The 21212-nt window shown below is 37.4% G+C and overlaps 1 protein-coding gene across 5 annotated transcripts in view; it reads left to right on the forward strand.

Moving 5' to 3' along the window:
* The window catches only part of CDK8 (cyclin dependent kinase 8), an 83809-nt gene that overhangs the window by 41549 nt on the left and 21048 nt on the right, over positions 1-21212 (forward strand). For 4 of the 5 annotated variants that reach the window (XR_005102515.1, XM_037376528.1, XM_037376527.1 and 1 more), the window contains exon 4: positions 2573-2713. Coding sequence is in view for 3 of the 5 variants with exons in the window: in XM_037376528.1 (XP_037232425.1) it covers positions 2573-2713 (141 nt within the window). In the remaining 2 variants the exon portion in view is untranslated. Of the gene's footprint in view, positions 1-2572; positions 2714-21212 lie in introns of those variants that run through there. The other variant, XM_037376530.1, reaches the window with a different exon arrangement.

Raw genomic sequence — 21212 nt, forward strand, 5'->3', positions numbered from 1 at the left:
GAGGTGAAGTAAATTTGTTTTAAGATATATACCCTTTTCCTCTGTTACTTAAATTTCAAATTTTCTTTAAGTGTTCCAATTGGTAGTTAAGCTTACAAATATTAAGTTATCATTGTAGAGAACCCAAAATACCATGCAACTTTGACTTCCCTAAAAAAAGCTATCTGTGTGCCTTGAATTAAATATGACATACATTTTGAGCATTGCTCTCAATGGAACAAGTATTTCTAACCTTAAAAGATATTTAGAAGATGTGGATCTAAGGGTACAACAGAGACAACTTGGAATGAGACGGAAATCTTTGTGTATGTGTTCATGTAAGAAGTGCACAGTAAAGATTGAGTTTTTTCCTCTGCAGATAGTTTAGACAGCACAAAACCAATCTCTGGAAAATGGTGTTCCTTGTAGTTGGGAGTAAGTCAGTAGTATTTGCCGAAGAACTAGCGTGTCAATTTTCCTTCAGCTAAAGCTGAATTGAAGATACTTTATCCCAGTTAAATGTCTTGGAAGTTCTGATACTTGACATTGAGATTGTGTTACCAAAATTAAGTTAGATGGGGAAAAAAAAGAAGTTACCTGACAGCTGAAATGTTGAGGAATTCTGAAGGCTGATGTACAAAACCAAAACAAACCCAAATAAACCAAAAAAATCCTGAGAAAATGGAGTAAAGGTGCGGGGTTTTTTTTTTTTTATTGTGGAGAAAAAACAAGCACACTTTTTCAGTGCTCCCCCATATTTATGATATGCTAAGCTACAGAAGTTTAGGAATGTTTGAGCTTGGGGTTTTTTGTTTGTGTGCTGCAAGGTTTTCTGTTTGTTTGGATGATTGTGACTAGCAGTGACCTGTCCTGGTTTGTATTTATACGTTTCTGCAGCACTTCATACTTAACCAGACTCACCGCAGAAGCACTTCTGTTAATGCAACACTGGCTTGTATATAAGTAACTTAGGAATGACCCTTAATTTTGACCTTACGTTGACATGCACATACCTGTATGCACTCCAAAACTCCCCAGCCGTACCAGCTCCTAGTTGTTCGCTGTATCTGGATGCAAGAGGCTTAAATGCAGTGACTGGGCTGGCTCCATGCCCCAGAGAGCTGGCTATGGACCAAGTCCTCCAGCGCTGAGCATATCTAGTGCAGCAGGTCTCAAACAAGTCTGGGAAAAGGGCACGGCATATATTAGAGTAGGAACAAAAAAGTTCAGGAGAGCCATCTGCCTGTCTCTGAAGATTTGCTACTCTCTGGCCACTGCATGAACAACATTTTCTTTGGAGTTAGTGGGAGTGGGAGGTGAGAGGAGGCAAAACTTGTGGCTTGTGCATGTGGTACTTGACTGACAGGGCACGGACTGTCACCTTTTCATCAATGTTACTCTTCTCGGTGCAGCTCCATTTTTATCTTTGGCAGGGCAAGGATGTGCCTTTTCCTTCCTCCTTGGAAAGCCAAGCTCAATGCCTGAAGCAAAGGAGGGTGGGCTGTATGGAGCTGGGCTGCAGCAAGAGAGGAAAGGCCATTTCCCAAAGGGGTTTGAGTATTTGGGTACCTAATAGGCATCTGGAATATGAAAGCTCAGGAACATAGGAAGAACACACGATAGAAGTTGGGTGTTAGGTTTTGGATGGACAAGACCAGGGCTCTTTTAATGGTCACAGAAGTGTGAAGCATCACTTAAAAGATGTGTGCATGCTTGAAAAAGTTTTTCTAGAAATTACCCCTCTCTCAAAAGGAGACAAACAAGGAAATGGTTACTGCAACTGTGGCACACCTTATGCTGTTGAAGTTAGTGGCCCCTGGGACTCAAGTGCTAAGGCAACATATCCTTTTGGACTCCTTGTTGTGGCTAGACATCATTGCCTGTGTATACATTTACAGTTGTTAAAGGTTTTTTCTGTGTCTGCCTTGGCGATTGACTTTCAGATGGACCAATTTATAGCTTTGCTCTGTCAACAGCTTCAGTTTTGAGAGTACTGTACTTTAAGGGTTTAGTAAATAAAAAATAAATATTAAATGTTTAAAACTCCCAATACAGTTGGCAAGAATTTCTGTCAAGCATTAGGTGTTGAATATTGTAATGTCATTACTACTGTAAGAGAGAATATAAAAGAATAGCATAGGAGTTAGATAATGCACTTGTAATTCTTCGCTGTGTTAAACAAGTTATCAGTCTACCTTAACAAAAAGAAACCCCAAATAAAAATACTCCTAAAACCTCCAAGATCAGTGATCTGCATGGGAATTTGCTTTGACAGTTGTATTGGTTTTGTGTTCCTCATCCCCCTGTGGAAGAGTGAGCGAGCGGCTGTGTGGGCTTAGGTGCCTGCCAGGATTAAACCACAGCAACAGCTGATTTAATTCTTGGGAGTGTTCCTTTGGGCAGTCATCACTTTACCTTGTATAATATTAATTTTCTAGTACTTAAGGTATGCGTTTCTAGTTTTGAAAATGAATGATGAATGGTTGAAAAAAGCCTAAAGGCTGTGTAAGGAATTGCTGGCAATCTGTTCATGTAGTGCTGTAGATGAAAACATTGCGCTTTTTTTATTTTGATTTCTTTTTCCCCTTTACAGCATATAATCAAGTTTCACAGGGCTTCTAAAGCAAACAAGAAACCAGTTCAGTTACCTCGGGGAATGGTGAAGTCACTGTTATATCAGATCCTAGATGGTATTCACTACCTGCATGCTAACTGGGTGTTACACAGGGATTTGGTAAGTGGATCTGCAATGGGTTTTAGTACTGGGATGATGATTGAGGGCAAGAGTTGGTTTTTTATAAAAAATCAGGGGGAAACAAGCCTTTCTGCAAAGGGCATGTACTAATATATATTTTTGTACTGTAGTCAGACAGCCTTGATTAGAGTGAATTTTACAAATGGCTAGGATCTGATATGCTTACGACAGCGAAGTATATCAGATGGCTGTTTTCCCTTGATTTTCGAAATGAACAATTTTTAAGCGTTCATTTAAATAACAGGCATGTTGAGAGGTACAGGAAATGCCTCTAGTAGTATCACTGCAGGCAAGACAAGTAACTAAATACAGCATTTGTATAGGTGGGAGAGAGGATGGTTGGCTGTAAGAACTGCTGAAAAAATAAAAACTCCCTAAAATTATTAGTTTTACTTATGAAGGTAACTTTTGAAGGCCAGTATCTTCTCATAATATTTATAATCTATCTGAAGTACAGCCATGCCAACTTCTGAAGACTTCTGCAAATAAACTGATGTTTATCCGAACTTTAGTATAAACAAAATATTTTGAACCTGAGTTAGGGTTTCTCAACTAGTTACTTCTATTGAATGTTTTAAATAGGTGAATCTCACCAATTATTACTATTTGCCTTTGAAATATGCCCATAGTTGACTGGGCTGGTTCTATCTGTCATCTTAAAACTAGGTAGTTTTTTCTGACTAGTTGTTTGTAGCTCTTACTCTTAGAAATAAATTTCTTTTAAAATGCTATTAAAGTATGAAACTGTCTGTATATGATACTTGTAGTTATTGAAATTTCATTAGTGCATGAGAGTATTCGTTTGGTCTTTCATTCCCATGAGTCAGTATTACCAGTGCTATGCTAAGCTTGGTGCAGTAAGCCTGGCTTCCTTGTTACTCTTCCAGAGATGCTTTGTCTTTGAAATAGCTTTATTAGTGTTCTTGGAAATGTAGTCAATGACAAGTTATTTATCTTCTGTTTTCATGCTTAACAAATGCTTCTACAGAGTGCCAGTCTCTGTTTAAATTGATGGAAAAAGATTTATCTTTGATAAATAACACTGATTAAAATAATTGTATGGACATTGTTTCTAATTTGCTCCTGGTTTTAGAAGAAATGGAACGAAAGCCTCAGCACTGAGGGGGAAAAGTCGAGACTGGTGGCTTTCTCATGACTCATGAAATAGTGGAGCAAAACATTATGTAGAAATATGAAGTGCACGTTACTATTTAGACTCTGTTTTAAACCAAAATGGAACACTGTACTGCCTGCAATAGCACTCCTTCTATATATTGTAGAGGGTGTACAGAAAACAGATGACCTGTTACCAAGAATCTAAATTTTTCTGGTGTTTTACTTTATACAGTTTCAGAAAATGTATGAACTTAAGCATAATTGAGTTTAAAAAGAAAACCATGCATGTTGTTAACTGGATGGCTCAGGAGATTGGTAATTTATTACAGAGCCTTTCACATCTAGGTCTGTAGTTCAAATACAGTTTAAGCTGGCAACTGCGAAAAAGCTATTACCGTCTCATTTTCTGACCTGTGTGAAATGAGTTGGTGGTCTCAGTCCAGCATGAAGTTTTCTTCCAGCAGAAAAACCACCATCACAATTGGCTATCTTTTGATAATCTGAGGAAGAGACCCAAAGCTCGAGGCAGAGACTGAGAGGTCTTCACACTGGAACCTTGTGAAGCCGTGCTGGTGAGAATCCTGTAAAAGTTGTGCAGGGGCTGCCTGTGCTGTTGGAAGCCTTTGGATTTGTCATTTTTAAACAGCTCAATTTGAGCTTAATTTAGAAGGCATGTTTCATGCAGGAGAAAAGACAGAATTGTATCTGTCGGGTTATTTTCTTCCTTTTATCAGGGGCCTTGAGAATAGCCTGAGTAATAGAATGGATTCTGCCTAATGTTTTGTCTTGGCAAGACAGGGACATATTGTTGCAAAGTTAAGCTTGCAAGTTTAGGACTTCAATAGAATATATTTTCTGATCCAAAGTGAAATAGCTGATGTTAATGCCTCTTCTTAGATGTTGGTTTCTATTCCAGGATACCTGTAATATCAGCATTGTGGAATATCTGTGTTAAATCATGCATTTTGACTCCTGATTGGATGGCTGTACAGATTTATTATGTTTCTCCTGCTGTGCCTTTTAAAATGATAGGTGCTGCTGTAGTTTCTGAATGTTTTATGCTTCCCTAGATTTAGAAGTGTACAGATACACCCGCAGAGATGCTTAAGTAACATGCTTACTTTCATTTCATATACTAGCTATTACGAGTGACGGTGCTTGGGGGTGGTAGGAAGCTAAAGAATATAGTGCTTTGGCAGAAAAACCTGTTCTTTGCTACATCTCTCTCACAGAATAAGGATATTTTTTTTTTAAAGGGTAAGAAAGCTTATCTCTTGGAATAGTCTCCATCTAAGTACAATTTTTTGGTTTTGGGATTTTGTTTTGGGGTTGGTTTTTTTTTTTAAGACGTGTTAATGAAGTTAGCTTTTAGGTAGGTAATGTTAGAAATTTTTGAGATCTTGACTTCTGTAATCAGAAATAAAACATGGCATGAGTTACTCTTGCCTGCATCCACAAACCAAGCAGTTAAACTTAATGGCTATTAAAATCACATAAACTTGGACTGAAATTTGTCTTCATAGTGGTGGAATTGAGGAATTTTAAGTCATATAAGACTTGAAGCATACTCTGTATGAAACAGTAAAAACTGTAGGAAGACAATAATAGCCTATTGTGCTTTCTCTAACCCTTTTTTTTTTTTACGTTTGTCTTTACGCAGGAAATGCATACAAATTTTAGCAATAACATACCTATTTAAATATTTAATTCTTTGCTGGTGGTGTTCCTTCTCCCCCACTGGTTGCATGAAAGCAGATTCAACATTTCAATCAGAGCAAGGGAGATGTTGATTGTATTTGTTATCTTTGGATACTGCTGTGCTTGAGTAGTTAGCTTTTCCATAGTCTTCGAAACATAACTGTAAGATTTTTCAGCAAACAAATGTCAGTCCTCTTAAAATTTCTTATTTGATTTGCATATTCTTCAGCTTTTTCTAATTTCATGACAGAGAGCAATTGAAAGCAGATTGTTTATTCATGCTCTGACTGTAGCAGGAAGGAAATAAGAACACTTCACGTAATTACCAGAAAGTGCATCAATTATAGTTTTAATAATGTTTTGAATTTATTTATCAAGCATGCTTGAAACATACTGCATTTCGCTGACTTCTTTTCCTAGTATTTATTCCTCTTTGTGATATCCAGCTATTGGACTTCTTCCTTTACTCAAAATTATTATTCTGCACTAAAAATAAGCATAAGCATGAGACTGGCCATAGATCTGTTTTTAACAATTTGCAACCTCAACTGCAAGAGAACAGAGAGGATGAACTTTGCAGCAGCCTGCTTGGAAGATTTTTTCAAGTAATGGGCTCAAAATAGAGGTCCCTTGTATGGTATAGCTTCTGTATGTTTGTTAGCATTTAAAAGTGCATCTTTAACCCAAAAATCAACCCCAAACAAAAAACCCCAGAGGAAATGTTACAGCTCTTACTTGTAATACTGCAGCTGAGACACTATGATGAAACAATTTTTTGTTCCCAGATTTTCGGACTCAATTCAAGGGGCTATTTCTTTGCATGGTGTGAGCACATGAATTGCCACTTGGCAAGCCAGGTATGGAAGTGGTTAATGCAGTGCTGGGCTCCTGCTTCCCATTTCCCCCCTTGCTATCTCTTGCCAGTCAGTTACATCCATGTCCTGGTTAGGCTGGGACTCTTGTCGCAGTGGATATGACCATTTGCTAACTAGTGTTAGCACAGGATAGTGCAGCCTATTTAATGATTTCCTAGCGTGCAGCTCAGCTAAACTGCTGCTGTGGGATGAGCATTGTTTTTTAATAAGCTTTCAGCCAGACAAGCTTTAATACAGTTGGAACGTAGCTTCCTGGGGACCTGGACTCTTCCCAAGGATACCTGCTGCCAGGTTTGGGATTAGCGGGAGCATTAAAGATGTTCTTTTAACAATAAATAAGGAGAAGCTACTGCCAGGGTGTTTTTTTTTTGTAGAGAACATCTTAGTCACTTTCCAGGCTCTGGCTGTGAATCACTTAAGTATGTGCTTCAGGCAAAGTTAAATAATGGAACTTTTTCCCTGCCAGTTTACCATTTTCCACATCAGAACTCTTGAATCTAAGGGTATCTTCCTCATCAATATTCAAGGATTATTTCAGAAATGTAGGAATGCCCTTTGGTCCTTCCTTCTCTAGTGCTTACAAAACTGGTCATTTGAAGGAATGAACCTAAATGCTTAAAAACAAATAGTAGGAAAAGCTGTGCATGTTACTAGAAAATTTAACAGCTTTTAAAAGCAGGATGGTCTTCTACCCTGTTTAAGTATGTAGACAGATAATAGGCATTATTTCTCAAAAGGTTTTGTAATGACTTGCTGGTGATTTGCTTTCAAAGGAGAAAAAAAACCCCAACCCAATCACTGGGTTTTTTGTCAGATACTGCATTTCCCAAGGTTTTTGTTTCCAAGGTGGTTTTCATTATGTGTGTGCTTTCATAACAATGTGTCTGGCAGAGCCTTGTTTTCTTGCATAGGCTGTAACACCAGAATTTCCTGGGAGTTATTTACCACAATTCTAAATATTCTATAGTTAAAACAACATGATCTAATGTTTCTTAATGCTCCTATTTACAGGGAACATGACTACTCCCTTGCCTGCTTGCCCGCCTGTCTGAGCATTTTCTTGGTCTTAAGACTTTCAAACCAGTAACTGAACAAACTGTGGAAATGATCAGAAGAGACTGCAAAACTTAAGTATTCGAAGCTTAAAAATACCCCAAAACACAAAAACAACCAAAAAAGTGCCACAAAACCAAAACACCCAAACCCCTAACAAATGTACCTTAAAAAACCCCAAAAAACAAAACAACCAAACAAAACAACTGCTGTGCAAGTAAGAACCCATTTGGTTTGCTTTCTTCTTGGACATTGTTGTTGGCAATAGCCTGTTAGGTCAAGCTTTCAGTTGAGTAATGTCTGTCAACTTTGTACAAATGCAAATTTGAAGCTAGAACTACAGAGTATATTGCTGCAGTAATTGCTGCCAGCATTCTGATCAGAGAAGCAGAAGTCATACTGCTTAGAGATCTTGAAATTCACCATAGAGAAGCTTATAGAGAAATAAAAAATCACGTGCTTCATATAAGCAAACCATTGAGAGGCCACTGTCTTTGAAAGGTCGTGGCAATCAGGAGAGGTTCCTGAGGGGGGAAAAAGCAAATGTCACTCCAGTCTCTAAGAAGGGCAAGAAGGAGGATCTGGAAAATTTATGTGCCAGGCAGTCACGCCTTGATCATGGGAAAGGTGATAGATCAAATCTTCCTGGAAGCAGTTTCCAGGCATTTGAAGGACATGAAGGTGATTTGGAGTAGTCGGCACACATTGATAAAAGGGAAATGAGCTTAGCCAACCTGGAAGCCTTCTATGACTCCTACCTCAGTGGGTGGGAGAAGGTCAGTGGGTGTTGCTTGCTGTAGTGAGGCTTTCAACACTACATCTCAATAACATTCTTGTAGACTAACTAATGTAGTACAGACTAGGTAAGTGCACAGTGAAGTTAGGTGGATTGAAAATGGGCTGAGTTGGAGAGCTCAAAGGATTGTGCCACAAAGTTGAGCCGGACACCAGTCACTGGTGGAGTGTCCCAAGGGCTGGTACTGGTTTCAGTGCTGTTTAACATCATCATTAATAACCTGGACAATGGGACAGAGCATACCCTCAACACGTTGGCAAATGATTTCCAGAGGTGCCTTCCAACCTCGGCCATTCTGTGAATGTGTTGTATCTTCACCATTTGATCTGTCTTGAAAAATTCAGTTCCTGCTTTTTCAAAATCTAAAATCCAGTTAATGACAAATACATAGAAGAGAAGCTGGGGTGGAGGAAGTGGGAGCAGGTGTTGAGTAAGAAGAATATGGAAGATGAAATAGTTTATATGGACTAGTGAAATACAAAACCTTTGGGCCAAAGGGGGGTTGCAATGTCTTCACTGCAGCATGATGAGAGGGAGTACATGGCACCATTTTCTTTTCCAATGGAAAAACATCGTGTATCCCCCAGAGTTGGTTTTTTTTTTTTTTTTAAGAAGCTGTATGGTCATGAAATGAGAGAGATTTCTACTGCATCATCAAACTAACCAGCTTTGGTTATGAAATGCTTCTGTAGCCACAGTATCCCTAGAAAGAGATACCCTGAGTCTTGAGAGATTAATCCTACAGAATTGACAGAGTTTTTAAAGTGTTATGGAACTTAGTATTTTTAGATCTCTTTTGGATTAGCCCTGTATCTTTTATTCTTAGCTAGAATACTCTTCCTATTGTGCTAAAGCTCTGAAATCAAATGGAAAATATAAAATATTTAGGGTACTACTTCAGTTTTAATTGGGTCTTCATTTCAAGACTTCCTGGTGATTTTGTAAGTTGGCCATCCTTAAAGATAGTGAATCTGTTTTCCTCATTCGTAGGCCACCTCCATTCAAGCAGTTCCTGAATATGAATATAACATTTTGTAGCTTTTTAACATGGTGTTCTTTAACCTGAGATCTTATAAAGAAGTGCAAGGTCATTTAACAAGTTTTAAGTAAGGAATATGAAAGGATAGAGTAAACCCCCAAGATTTATGATATGTGAGATCAACAGTTACACATGAAAATAATTTTTATCCAAGCAACCAGTGTTTAGCAAAAATGGGAAACTGATCCCAGAAGTTCTTGATAATCTTTTACTACACAATACTGCTATTCCTATTTATTGTGAAGCCCTGAATAGGGGAATGTTTTAGTAGATATTTTTCTGTTTGCAAGTAAAAAGCTGTTTATAAACTTCATGCTAATGAAAACAGAGGTGCAAGGAAAGGTCAGAAATCTCAGGATTTCAAAAACATTTTCCAAATCTACCTTTCTTACACTACTACTTTTATTCAAAGCCTCATTTACTTGATAATCAAATCCAACTTTTATCTGAGTAATTATAAAGACAAGTAATACTTTTTAGCTTTACATTATCTTCTGCAGGTGTTTTCAAAATGCCTGACTATATTGGTTTGTCTCATTTACTGACTTTTGTTTGTTGGAACCTAAATTTACTTATTAATAACTGTTTTGCTCCTTAGCTCAGCATTTATTTTCCATAAATAATTCTCAAAATAATTAATCCTCTGCAGTGATAAAAGCAAAGTTCCACAATCTTGTCATTAACAACTGGCGAGCACCTAGAGGAAATGCAGGTAAAGTTTCTGAATTTGGACTTCTGTAGTCACTGAAAACTTCAACATCAAAGTAGTACAAGGTGCAAAAAAGAAACAGAAAAAACAAGGGTGCTTTTTTAACCACCTGATGTTTTAGGGACAGATGAATACAATATAGATGAGTATTTGGAGATGTGAAGTTACATTACACTATTACTGATAACTGAAAAATATATAACTACATTATCTGTTGCAGAGCTGTCAGACACAAGTAATGGAAGCAGGGTATTTTTTCCTTATTTTTTCCTGACATTTCTGTTATTGTAAATCAAATCATTTTTACCCTGTGATCTCGTATCAGTTAGCAGTTAGGCAAGAACTGCTGCAAAAGGGGAACTGCAAATTTGAGGCTGAAAGTAATGTGTAGGGTTTTTTCAAATAGCTATAAATGCAGTTGTGAAGAGTGCTGCTTTTGTTTTTTCTCTCCTCCTTCTCCCTAGAACCCTGCAGGGCTAGATAGAATGTTTCATGACTGATTTTTATAACCATTTACATCTTTACAGGGTATCAAATCAAGGCAGGCCTTTTCAGCGTCTTTCATGAAGAATTACTGTTATTGTGGTAGCTTTTGAGAAGTTTGTCCCTGTCTGGTGGAACCCACATTTAGTAACAGCACCAGAAACAGGTGTTGCATACTGACTTCCGAACTGGAAACAAGGTGGTGCTTTAGAGTTCTAGACGGGAGAAACAGTAGCATTGCTACTGCAGTGTCTACCAGAAATAGTTGAAAAAAAAGGAAATGGTGTTGCGTGTTGCACAATAAAAAACTTTTATGCTGGTTTGCTGATACTGTGTGGTTGTAGCCTGGCAGCTTAAGGTGACAAAACTTAGCCGGGCATGTTGCTTTTTTGCTAGTTCTTCCAAGTAACCTTTGTGTCTCTTAGCAAATTTCAGATACATCTGGTAGAAAGATATGGCATCCAAACAGTCAAACTCTTTCATATTTCATGAAAAGCACATGCTGAATAGAGGAGGAGATATGTTCCGGGAGAAATGCATTGGGAGTTGTAGCTGGGCTATTTCAATGTGGCTTGGCTGCACTCTGAAGGTAGTGGTTCACTGGTCATTCACAGTGCCTGCCTCTCTCCGCTGCTCCTTTGTGCTTGGTCATCAAAACAGATGGCAGGTGGCAAAGTAGCTTGAAGATTCTGAATGTGGGGAAAAAAGGCATAGGAGGGAGCTGGAATATGTGCAGTGAGAAATGAAGGAAGAAGATCTAGGACTTAGAAGCTGAGGACATGGGCTTCAAAAGCTGCAGCTGTCAGAGAACACCTTGTTTTGTTAAGATGCTCCAGACTGAAAGATTTCATGAAGAAAAAGAGAACGAGTGAATTAATACATGAAGCATGTGAAATCTTTTTTTTAAAAAGAGAAGGTGTTGGGGTTTTTTTCAGTGAAAGCTTTTTATAAAAGATTTGTGTCGTTTTCTATTGGAATTTTTGAAACCTAGTAAGTGTCCTTTACCCCTTCCCCAAGAGAACAAGGTCTGATGAGGCTGTAATACCTTGATGCCTATAAGATTAGATCTGAAACTTACTAACAACTCCTGTTAACTATGAAGAATGCTCAAAAAGGTATTGCCCATTTAAAATTGCATATGACGTACCTCTTCTACAGGACCTCTGAATGAAGATGGAAGAATCCTATAGCAGACTGACTTAATTGGGGACAGAATATGTAGCAAAGCAGAAAGTCAAATAATTAAACTTTTTAGCAGGAAAATTACATAGGTCATATAAAAACCGTTTGGAAAAATGCATGGGTGTTGCCCAAGTGGCGTCATGTTTAACCAGAAAACGTTAAGGATGTCTGTGATGAATGTTTTAATAAGAATGTGTAGAATGAAGAATAGGGTTTTTTTAAAATACAGGAAAGTAGTTTTGGAGGAGTATTTTTGATCCTCATACTGCTTACAAAAGCAGTATCACTTATGTTTCACGTCAGTGTTTATGGTGCTTTGTTATTTCTGACTGTGAGGAAAATTGGACTATTAGGAGATTTTTAAAAGGTTTATTCAAGTATATTACTTGTGAAGTTGTAGGAGCTCCTTGTAAAAGCTAACTCCATTGTTTAACTGTCTAAAAGGCTTGATGTTTCTCCTAATGGTTCTTTATTAAGCAACTTTCACAAGACAATATTTAGAAATGTGGTGTTCTGAAAACCTTCAAGTCAGCTACCCAACATTGTCTGACAGCTGAGGTATCCCATCACTTCCTATGTGCTGAACTTGACATTTTTAGTCCGTCATAAATTCATTTAGTAGTTGCTGCTGCAGCAGTCTCACAGTCCATTTATTCTGCCCTCACAAAGACTTCAGAAAAGAAAGTTGCTTGCAAAAAGAACGTGCACTAAAACCTGTGTGAACTTCATTCTGTCACGTAGTACAAAAAATGCAAGAGGAGGGCAAGAGGAGCAGCAGCAGAATGTAGCTGTGGTTGTACAAAAGGATGGTCAGATGACCACTTTGTAATAGTGGTTACAAACAAATCTCTTGGTAACAAAAATGAAGATTTTAAAGTTTTATGTGTTTCACAATTATTTTTTCAATATTGAAACAGTAGAAAATATTCTGCTACTCGTTTCAGTAACTAAGGATTTTTGAATACTGCAAAGGAGATGCCTTCCTAGCAAGTGTAGTTACCCTGTCATTCTGTCTTGAATGTCTGCACTTTTCAGAAAGCAGGGTGCCCACATGCAGAACCAGCATTCTTTATGTAAAGAGGGCTCATTCCTTAAGATGCTGTTTTGTCAAATTTGGTTTTGGTAAAATACTTTTGCTATTACTTTTTTCAAGCTTAGAAATATTTTGGCGTTTTTAAACTCCAGGGCATTTAAGTAGTTTAATAACTGAAGTAGAATCATAGAATGAGAATTATATGCGTGTAATGTAAGTACCATATTGAGGAATATCATTCATATATGGATACCTGATACAGATAATTTTTGTATCTCTGTGTGTATATGTAATAAGAGGATTTTTAGGTAGTTTGAATCTGGTTTTGCCTTTTTAGTAACAAAAGTCCTGCCCTAATTAGATGACATTTTTGGCTTGCAAATACATTAACTGATGGGCAGCAGGCTGTACTAGATTTCTTTGTTTTCTGTAGCTTTAAACGTGTTCTTCTGATACTAGTCTGATTTTTAATGTGCTGGCTTTCCAAGATGGCCAGATATGTGATTATGCTGGAAAGAGGATGATGTAAGTAATCCTTCACTGCTTGAAGGCCAGCTCAGTGCATTGTAGTGATAGGTAAACTGGCTGAGAGAACTTTCCTGTCTAGATATGTAAGAGGTAAGACTTCTACAGAGGAAAGGCATTCTAGAAGTTTCTGATCTAATTCCTATCATAAAGCTAATGAGCTGTACTAGCCAGACAGGAAAAAGTATCAATGTAACTTTTGGTTTTGATGTGACAGAGGCAGGGAGGACTAGAAGCATTTCGATCACGAGTGTTCCTTTGAAGTAAGCTTAGTCAATAAAACCCCTGCAGTAGGATTTAGTAAAAACCCTTGAGTATGATTTTAGAAACACTTAGATGCAGTTTGCAGTGTAGTTCTGTTGCGCTTTTAGTACTAAGTACCTTGTTGAGGTGGTGGCAAAGTTGTAACTGTAAAATACTGTGGCAGATAGGAATATAAATTGTTCAAAATACAGGAAATGGCCACAGTGATTGTTTTGTCTGCATCCTGCTGTAGAAGAAAAAATTGCATTGATCTATATGAATGATCTACATACATCTTACCACAGAGGAAAGTTTGAAAAGATGGTAAGAAGACAGTCCCTTGATTGACTCAAAGCAGACTCCAAGTAGCCTGTGAAAAATTTGCCTTATAAATAGGGCACACTTACCCATAGAAAAGCTTGCTCTGTATAAACTCCTTGCTCTGAACATGAGTGACACAAACATAACCTTTGGGGCATTGTTAGAAATGTTGTGTTTGTTTTGTGCACAAAGGTTCTTTAACAAGTAAGGTCAAACAAAGCCCAGGCAGCCACTGGGAAATGATCGTAATAAATTGTGCAGAATTTTCAACTTTTTTATTTTTGCTTCATCTAGAACAGGAGGACTTAGGTTTCAGTCAATACAAGTAGGGTGATATGAGAGTGAGGAGAGTACTGTTTAAATGAAAAACAACAATAAAACAGGTCTGTTAAGGAAAATGGCATGGGCTACCACAACTGCATGCAAACCAGTGAGTAAATGAAGCAGTTCTCTTCCTTCATGTGAAAGTATTAGAAGGTATAAGACTACAGTACTGCTGAATGCTTTTTTAACTGGTGGAAGCTGCTCCAAGAAAATGTGTGAGCAAGAATGGTTCTTGGTGTTCTTATTACCCATGCAAAATTTTCACTTGTGAGGCAGAATCTAAATCGTAAAAGGAGATGGAATTACATCTGCAATAATGTAGTACCTAAAACCCATTATCAGTGCACACCCTTCTCTTGTGTTTGATCCTGCTCTGATGTGTCCACAGCATTAGGTCATCCTGATCTATGGACAGAGTAATCGCCTGCGTCACAAAACTCATAGGAAATGTGTATTTATTAAGTTTGTTATTACACTTTTGAATAACGTGTTAACAATACTTGATATGTTAGATTTTCCTGCAACAATCATATTTTTGCCTGTGGATATCCCTTTTCTTCCTTGGAGACGATACTGAACGTCACACCCTGTAGCTTGTCCTGATGGACATTTTTAGGGAGTGGGAGAGTTGGCTGAAGAGTGCAATTAGGTTTTTATTCTTTCAACTTCACTTCAGTTCCAATGAAAGTGATAGAAAAGCCTGCATATTAGGCTATGTGTGAGCTTTAATACGTTACATTGCCCCAAGTTGGCAGTAATTGAGTGACAGCAAAGGAAGAAAATTCTTGGAGTGTGTTCAGAGCATAAAAATGTAATAGTGAGGCCAGCAGCTTTCATCAGGCTGGAACAGAAATAAAGTACAGTGATGGTAACTAGCAGAAGGCCTCCCTGGCATAGACATGGCATCCCTCTATCTGCTATCCTATCCAAATCCTTTCCATACTTTTGAAATCTTGGAGCATGTGTGCTTTGATAATGTAGGGGTTTGGTTTTGTTTGGCTGTTACTGTTAATTTTAATGGTTCCTGGTTTTAATGAGAATTTTATTTAGGTGCTTGATTTATATTTTTTTTTAACAGCTCTGAGATGTTCTTTATAAGAAGATAATTAACAGGAAGTATTAAAATAAATTTTCTGTATTTTCCAGTGCTTTTCATAATTGATGTGTTTTTTTAATTAAAAAGATGACTTTAATGTTTAGATTTAATAATATTGAGTTCTGCGCAGCCATTGTTTTCACCATTATTTGTAGAGGTCTTTTGATGATGATTTATTTTAAAGCCCCAAATCAGTTAATAAATGCAACTGAAATTATCTTAATTGTGGATGTACATCTTTGAAGTTATTTCCTTGATTTCAGAAAAGTGTTGATAATATCATTTGAATATGGTTGCATTGACACTTTAATTGTGCTAGAGTACTGTTTAGCATTAATGTAGTCAGTTTTGTTCAAAACAGAAAGAAAATTGATTTTTTTTTTCCTTTAACCATAAAATGTTCAAAAAAGTCAATTTCAGTCCCTAAGAATGCATTAGGGGAGCACCCCACCTCGATAATCAGGGAATGTTTTGGTGTATGTTATGAGTACTTGAAGATCAACAAAGTTATTAAGGTAATGTACCTTAAGAAGCATAAGTGGTTTGTGGGGAGACCCTAAGATGGGGTGTGAATTTTGCAAGGCTATCTGAAGGCTAGTAGGATTTTGCTGCAGTTTTTTCTTGTCAGGGGACCTAACTGGGAAGTGATAAACCACATAAATATGTTAAGATTTTTACTGCTGTGTCACAAAAATGCTGTTCCAAGCAGGCTACAACTTGGTAAGCCCTTGTAGTTATCTTTCAATTTTGATTTATTTTTTTTACTTGCCACTGAATTGCAAACTTCACAGCAAGACATTTTTAACTTGTTCGTGTTTCATGCTTCTCAGGCACTTGCTTACATACAACCGAAGTTGAAATATTTTTTTGTCATCATGGGGTTATGCATTTGAATCTGTTCCTGTGTTTAATAATACTTTGAAGTCTAACATACTCAAAAGTAATTTTAAATCTTAATAGAATCATTGTTGAGGCCATGATTGCAAAAGCAAACTACTTTAGGGATAAAAGCGCTTTGCTTGTTACTGTTCTTTTAAAGTTAAACTGCTTTTTTTTTTTAAATGAAAACCAGTGTTCTGCTCTTTAATTATCTTGACTCATCACAGGTAGAAAGGGGTGGGATGGCCAGTTCTGAAAACTGGTGGCACAGCTGTTGATGATACACAAATTAGTGGTTAACAATTTGTGGGACTTCCCCCATTGCTGTGAACCCTCTACTGAGTAATGCTTTAGTAGCCACACTATTAAGTACAGGATTATCCAAATGGAAGTTGGTTAAATGATACTAAAAACTTACTAGAAGGTGCATTAAAATGGAGGTATAAAGAGGATGAGTGTTCATAAATATACATGGGACTACTACAAACAGTTAATAAGTTGGGGGTGGAGCGGGGTAGCATCTACGTTATAATACTATAGCTAACTTAAAGGAATTTTGGTTACTTATTGATAGGTATGTTTAAAATCAACCTTTGAAAACTAAAAAGTTCAGAAACAGCCTAGTAGCAAAAAATCAAGTAGAATAATAGTTCCCACAGACCTGGTTTGATGCTAAAAGTAGTAAGTATCAAAGATCCCAGTGGCTGGGCTCTCCAAAAATGCCAGGTTTTTTTCCTCACTGCTTTGATGAGTAAAATTTAGTGAAAGGAGGACACAACAGCAGACTACTATTCCTGGAGCATGAGAAAATGTCCTGTGATTTCCAGACATCTAGTATGCAGACATAAAATAAGTAATCATCTCCTGCTCCTATGAATAACTTGCTGTGAGCAGCAGGAATGCTGTCTCTTTTTGATATGCTCACATCTTGTCAAGACATAGATTGGTATAATTTTCGTGTTCTTTTCTGTTTTGAAGACAAAACCAAGTAAGTTCTGAAGCTTGAGTTGCTACTCTGAATGAACACAGATGTTTTCAGTGTATGTTAAGAAGCGGTATGACTGCAGTGTTTGTTCAAATGGAACAATGATTTTAAAAAATCAAGTAACAGTCCTGCAGAAAAGACACGAAGAAAATGCATGACTCGTAACCTTAACATGAATCAATAGCAATACACAGTGAGGCAAAACACGATGCCATACTGGCATTGTATAAAGTGGAAGATGCTGTGCAAGGCATGTAAAAACCCCTCTGCCGCATTTAGCATTAGTGAAGCCTCGGCAGGAGCAGTGTGTAATTTGGAGCACTTGAGTTCAAACAAATAGGTGGTCCAAGGCAGAACAGCTAGAGGGGAGCAAGAAGAATGATCATACGTCCAGGAGAAATAACCAGCTAGGAAGCACTGAGCAGAGGAGGCATCACATCTAGGTGGTAGGACTGAAGAGGTGTGTGTGTGTTCAGAAGCATTAAGGAGCAGTTTTCTGCTCTTTCTGCTGATGTCAAGAGAAGAGGTAATGGGAGTAAACTCATCTGATGTGTTAGAGGGAAATGAAAACACTCCAACAGAGGAAAGGCAAAGAGTAGATTGTTTGGGAATTATGCAGAGACTTTAGAATCATCATCGTCAGAGACTTCAGGATCATCAGGGTGAACAGAGCGGTATCATGACAAGTCAGGCAGATGGATGAAGGTGGCTGCCTGAAGTTCCATAGATTTATGAACCTGTTGGTGTAACCTCTGGGTTTTTAGCACTTTATTTGAAATTAGCCTGCATCTTAGGACTTCTGTTTGCAAATAATGATTAAATTAGAAGTATCCTAAAATATTTCAGTGAGGATCTTTGCTCTCTCTTCAGTAGTAACAGTGATTTACATGCATGACAATAGGACTTACCTAGGAATCACACAAGGGCTCCTACAAAGCCAAATCTAGGACAAGATAAGATTTAGTGCTGTGCCATGGTCACAAGGCTCTTCCTCCATGTGAATGAATTATTTCGCTGCTGCTGAGGTGTGGTGGTGGTGAGGGTGATTTTTCTTGAATTTCATTCTCTGGGGTTGTCAGAAAGTCGTTTTATTGGTGTCTGAAGTGCTCAGCTGTACATCACTGCATGGCTCTTCACGTTCAGTTTAGGATCATAACAGCTTTCTCATTTGTATTTTCTTCTGGCATGAGCAAATTTATTTTCCTTGACAACAAAAGTCAATATGCCTCTATTAAAACAAAAATGAGTTTTAAAAATTGATTGTTGTACTTATATTAAAAAAAGATAGTAGCTTTAAAGTAGTGTGTTTTTAGAACACAATATAAAAATTGCTGGAAGATTTTTCTTACTCAGCCCAAGTGGTTCGAATAAGCACTTTAAACTTACGTTTTCTCTGGATAATTAAAATTAAACTGAAATTAAACAAGTTAAACTGAAGCTTGTCCAGATTCCTCCCTTTGTTTCTAATGACTGCTTATTTTTCTTTGCAAATAAATCTCTAATGTGTAATGAGTTGCCCAAAGAGATGCATCTGGGGAGTCATTTATCTTTTTCCTCCAGTTTGGGGTGTCTTGAGTCAAAGATTTCTAACAAGAATCCTTGACCCACATTTTGACTTAAATTAGTGGATTTGAATGTTTTTCAGGGAGTCCTCAAAATGCTTACTTTTTTGTAACACCAATACTGCCCCTATGCTGCTGCCTGGTAGATATTCCCCTATTGAATTTGAATACTGATAATGGTCTTGTTTGTAAAATTCTTTCAACTAATAATGTTGTTCCAGGCTATTAATGCAATGATTTTAGGAATGGGAACCTTCAGCATAAGACCTCTGATTTTAATTTTTGTAATCTTTAATTGTGATGATGTATCTTTACAATGATGTGACTATATAAAAAATTTTGTCTGTAGTCGGAATCTTCTGTTTGAAACAGAGCTGTTTCAGTGAAGGGCTTTTGAATCTAGAAGGAGTTGAACTACTGTGAATCGTTATTCCAGATCGACTGATTTTTATTTTTTTTTGTGGCTTTAGAAGACTCCTACACGGATTTTTAAATTGTCTGTATTTTTAAATGTCTTCTGTAAATCCTGAGAGGAAGAAAAAAAATGAGTGTGAATCAAGCTGTTGCTACTTATTTTGCTAACCAGTACTGTCTTGTCTCTTGTGCTTTCTCTTCTCATCTGTACTGATCTTGAACTTAGGGTATAGAAGATCTTTGAGGCAGGAATTGTTACCCAGAGCTGTGCTGATTAACCGTCTGGCATAATGGAGTCTATGAATATGACTCCTTGTCCCTACCGCAATCCAAATAGTAAAATATTTTAAGGTAAAAACATCATGAGGATGTTACAAGCATTCCTTTATAGTATTAGCAACCTGTGAAAATGCAGGGGGTGGGAAATAATACTTCAGGAGGATGTATGAATTATCAGAGAAATTTTAGTGCCTGTGTAATATGTTGTTAACTCTACTCAAATATCTATTAGGCATGTAGTTTATTAAACATTGCAAATATAATGAAGCAGCTTTTGTAAAATATATGCATATTTGCTCTTTCAGTCACAGCGTAGCAACAGAATGATTTGTGGTAAAATTACGTGTTTTCTTACCTAGCAATTTAAATTGCTTTATTAACTCTGAATTTTAAGATTTACGCTGCTTGTTTATTTCTAGGACTTTTCTAGAAACAATCAAAATAGAATACTTTGTGAGGTGTGTGCCCACGTACTGCATTTTTTATGTTGAAGCAGCACTTACTGGAATGTATGCCTTCAATATTTTTTTTTTAAAAAAAAAGCCAAAACCAAAACAACAACAAAAAAAACCAGGGGTGCCGGTGTAGGACACAAGTTCTTCTACATATCGCGGATCTAATGCAGCACAAGCTGGATCTGTTGTTACTGCTGCTGGGAAGAGAATGGGATATATTTTACCTTTTTGATCACAGTCAAACTATAATATTTTCTTCTGTCTTTAACCTGCTGTCAGAGATGCAACACCTCAGATTCCTTTTACACATTTTGTGCGTGGATTGTACAGTTTGAGAAATCCATGTTGGAGCATTTCATAAGCAGTAGTACTCAAGTTTCTCAAGGAATTTTTTTTTGCTGGGTTGTTAATTTTTGCACCTTATTTTACACAATATGAATTACTTCTAGACTGGTATCGAAGTGTGTGGTCTTTTGTCTCTTTGAATGTGTTTACACCAGACCCTGATCGATTCAGGAAGACATGAGATTTTCCAAGAATATGTTTGGTAAATAATACTAAGATGTTAGTATACTAAGATACTAGGATTTATTATATTAACTTTTAGGTAGCCTAAACTATCTTGCTGGGGTACTTTCCAGGCCAATTTAAACTGGGAAAGCAAAGCAAGAACTGTAACTCAGCCTTACTGTAATTCTTACGGTTCACAGCTGAATAGGAGCCTCTGTTTTGTCCATGCTTTACAGTATGAATGGGTGTCTAAATTACTCCAAAAGAAGTCTAGTATACATTTTCAGCTCTAGCTGTGAGTTTCCTGACTTTTTTTCCCCTCAAAATAAGCAATGCAGGTTTGATTTATATAAACAGTGTTAGTACTGGAGGAACCTTCTGACTGCAGATGCCAAGACTGGATTATGAGAAACAGGATGGCACAAAATATAGGATTGAGAAGTGAGTGGTTATGTTTGTAACCAGCTGAACTCTAGCTCCATTTTTTAACTCTCCTCCCTAGTAAGAGAAAGGAAAGAGGGAGAGAAAAATAATGTGAAGGCAATTGCTTATTAGTTTCGCAGCTGTCTGAATTGGTATATATTTGTAAATAGGAATAATTTAGATGATTTTTCTCTCCGATATTAAGTGATATGGTAATGTTTAATCTCTATCTTATGCAGGTGTTTTTTATGTAAAATGTGTCTGCAAATGTGCCTAACGACACTGGGCAAAACGTATTGTAGAGCTGGCTTCCCATCCCTGTGGTGGGCAGCAATGGGGCTGACTCCTGCCAAAGGGATCTAGGGCAACTTTGGTAGAAATCTCAGCGGCTTGGCAACTGCCAGCTCACATGGGTTGAGGACAGACACCAGGGTGTCAGGGAGCATGGTGCTGGAGCACAGAAATGCCAAAATGTGAG

Source organism: Falco rusticolus, chromosome 2 (assembly GCF_015220075.1).
Source record: "Falco rusticolus isolate bFalRus1 chromosome 2, bFalRus1.pri, whole genome shotgun sequence".
Lineage (NCBI taxonomy): Eukaryota > Metazoa > Chordata > Aves > Falconiformes > Falconidae > Falco > Falco rusticolus.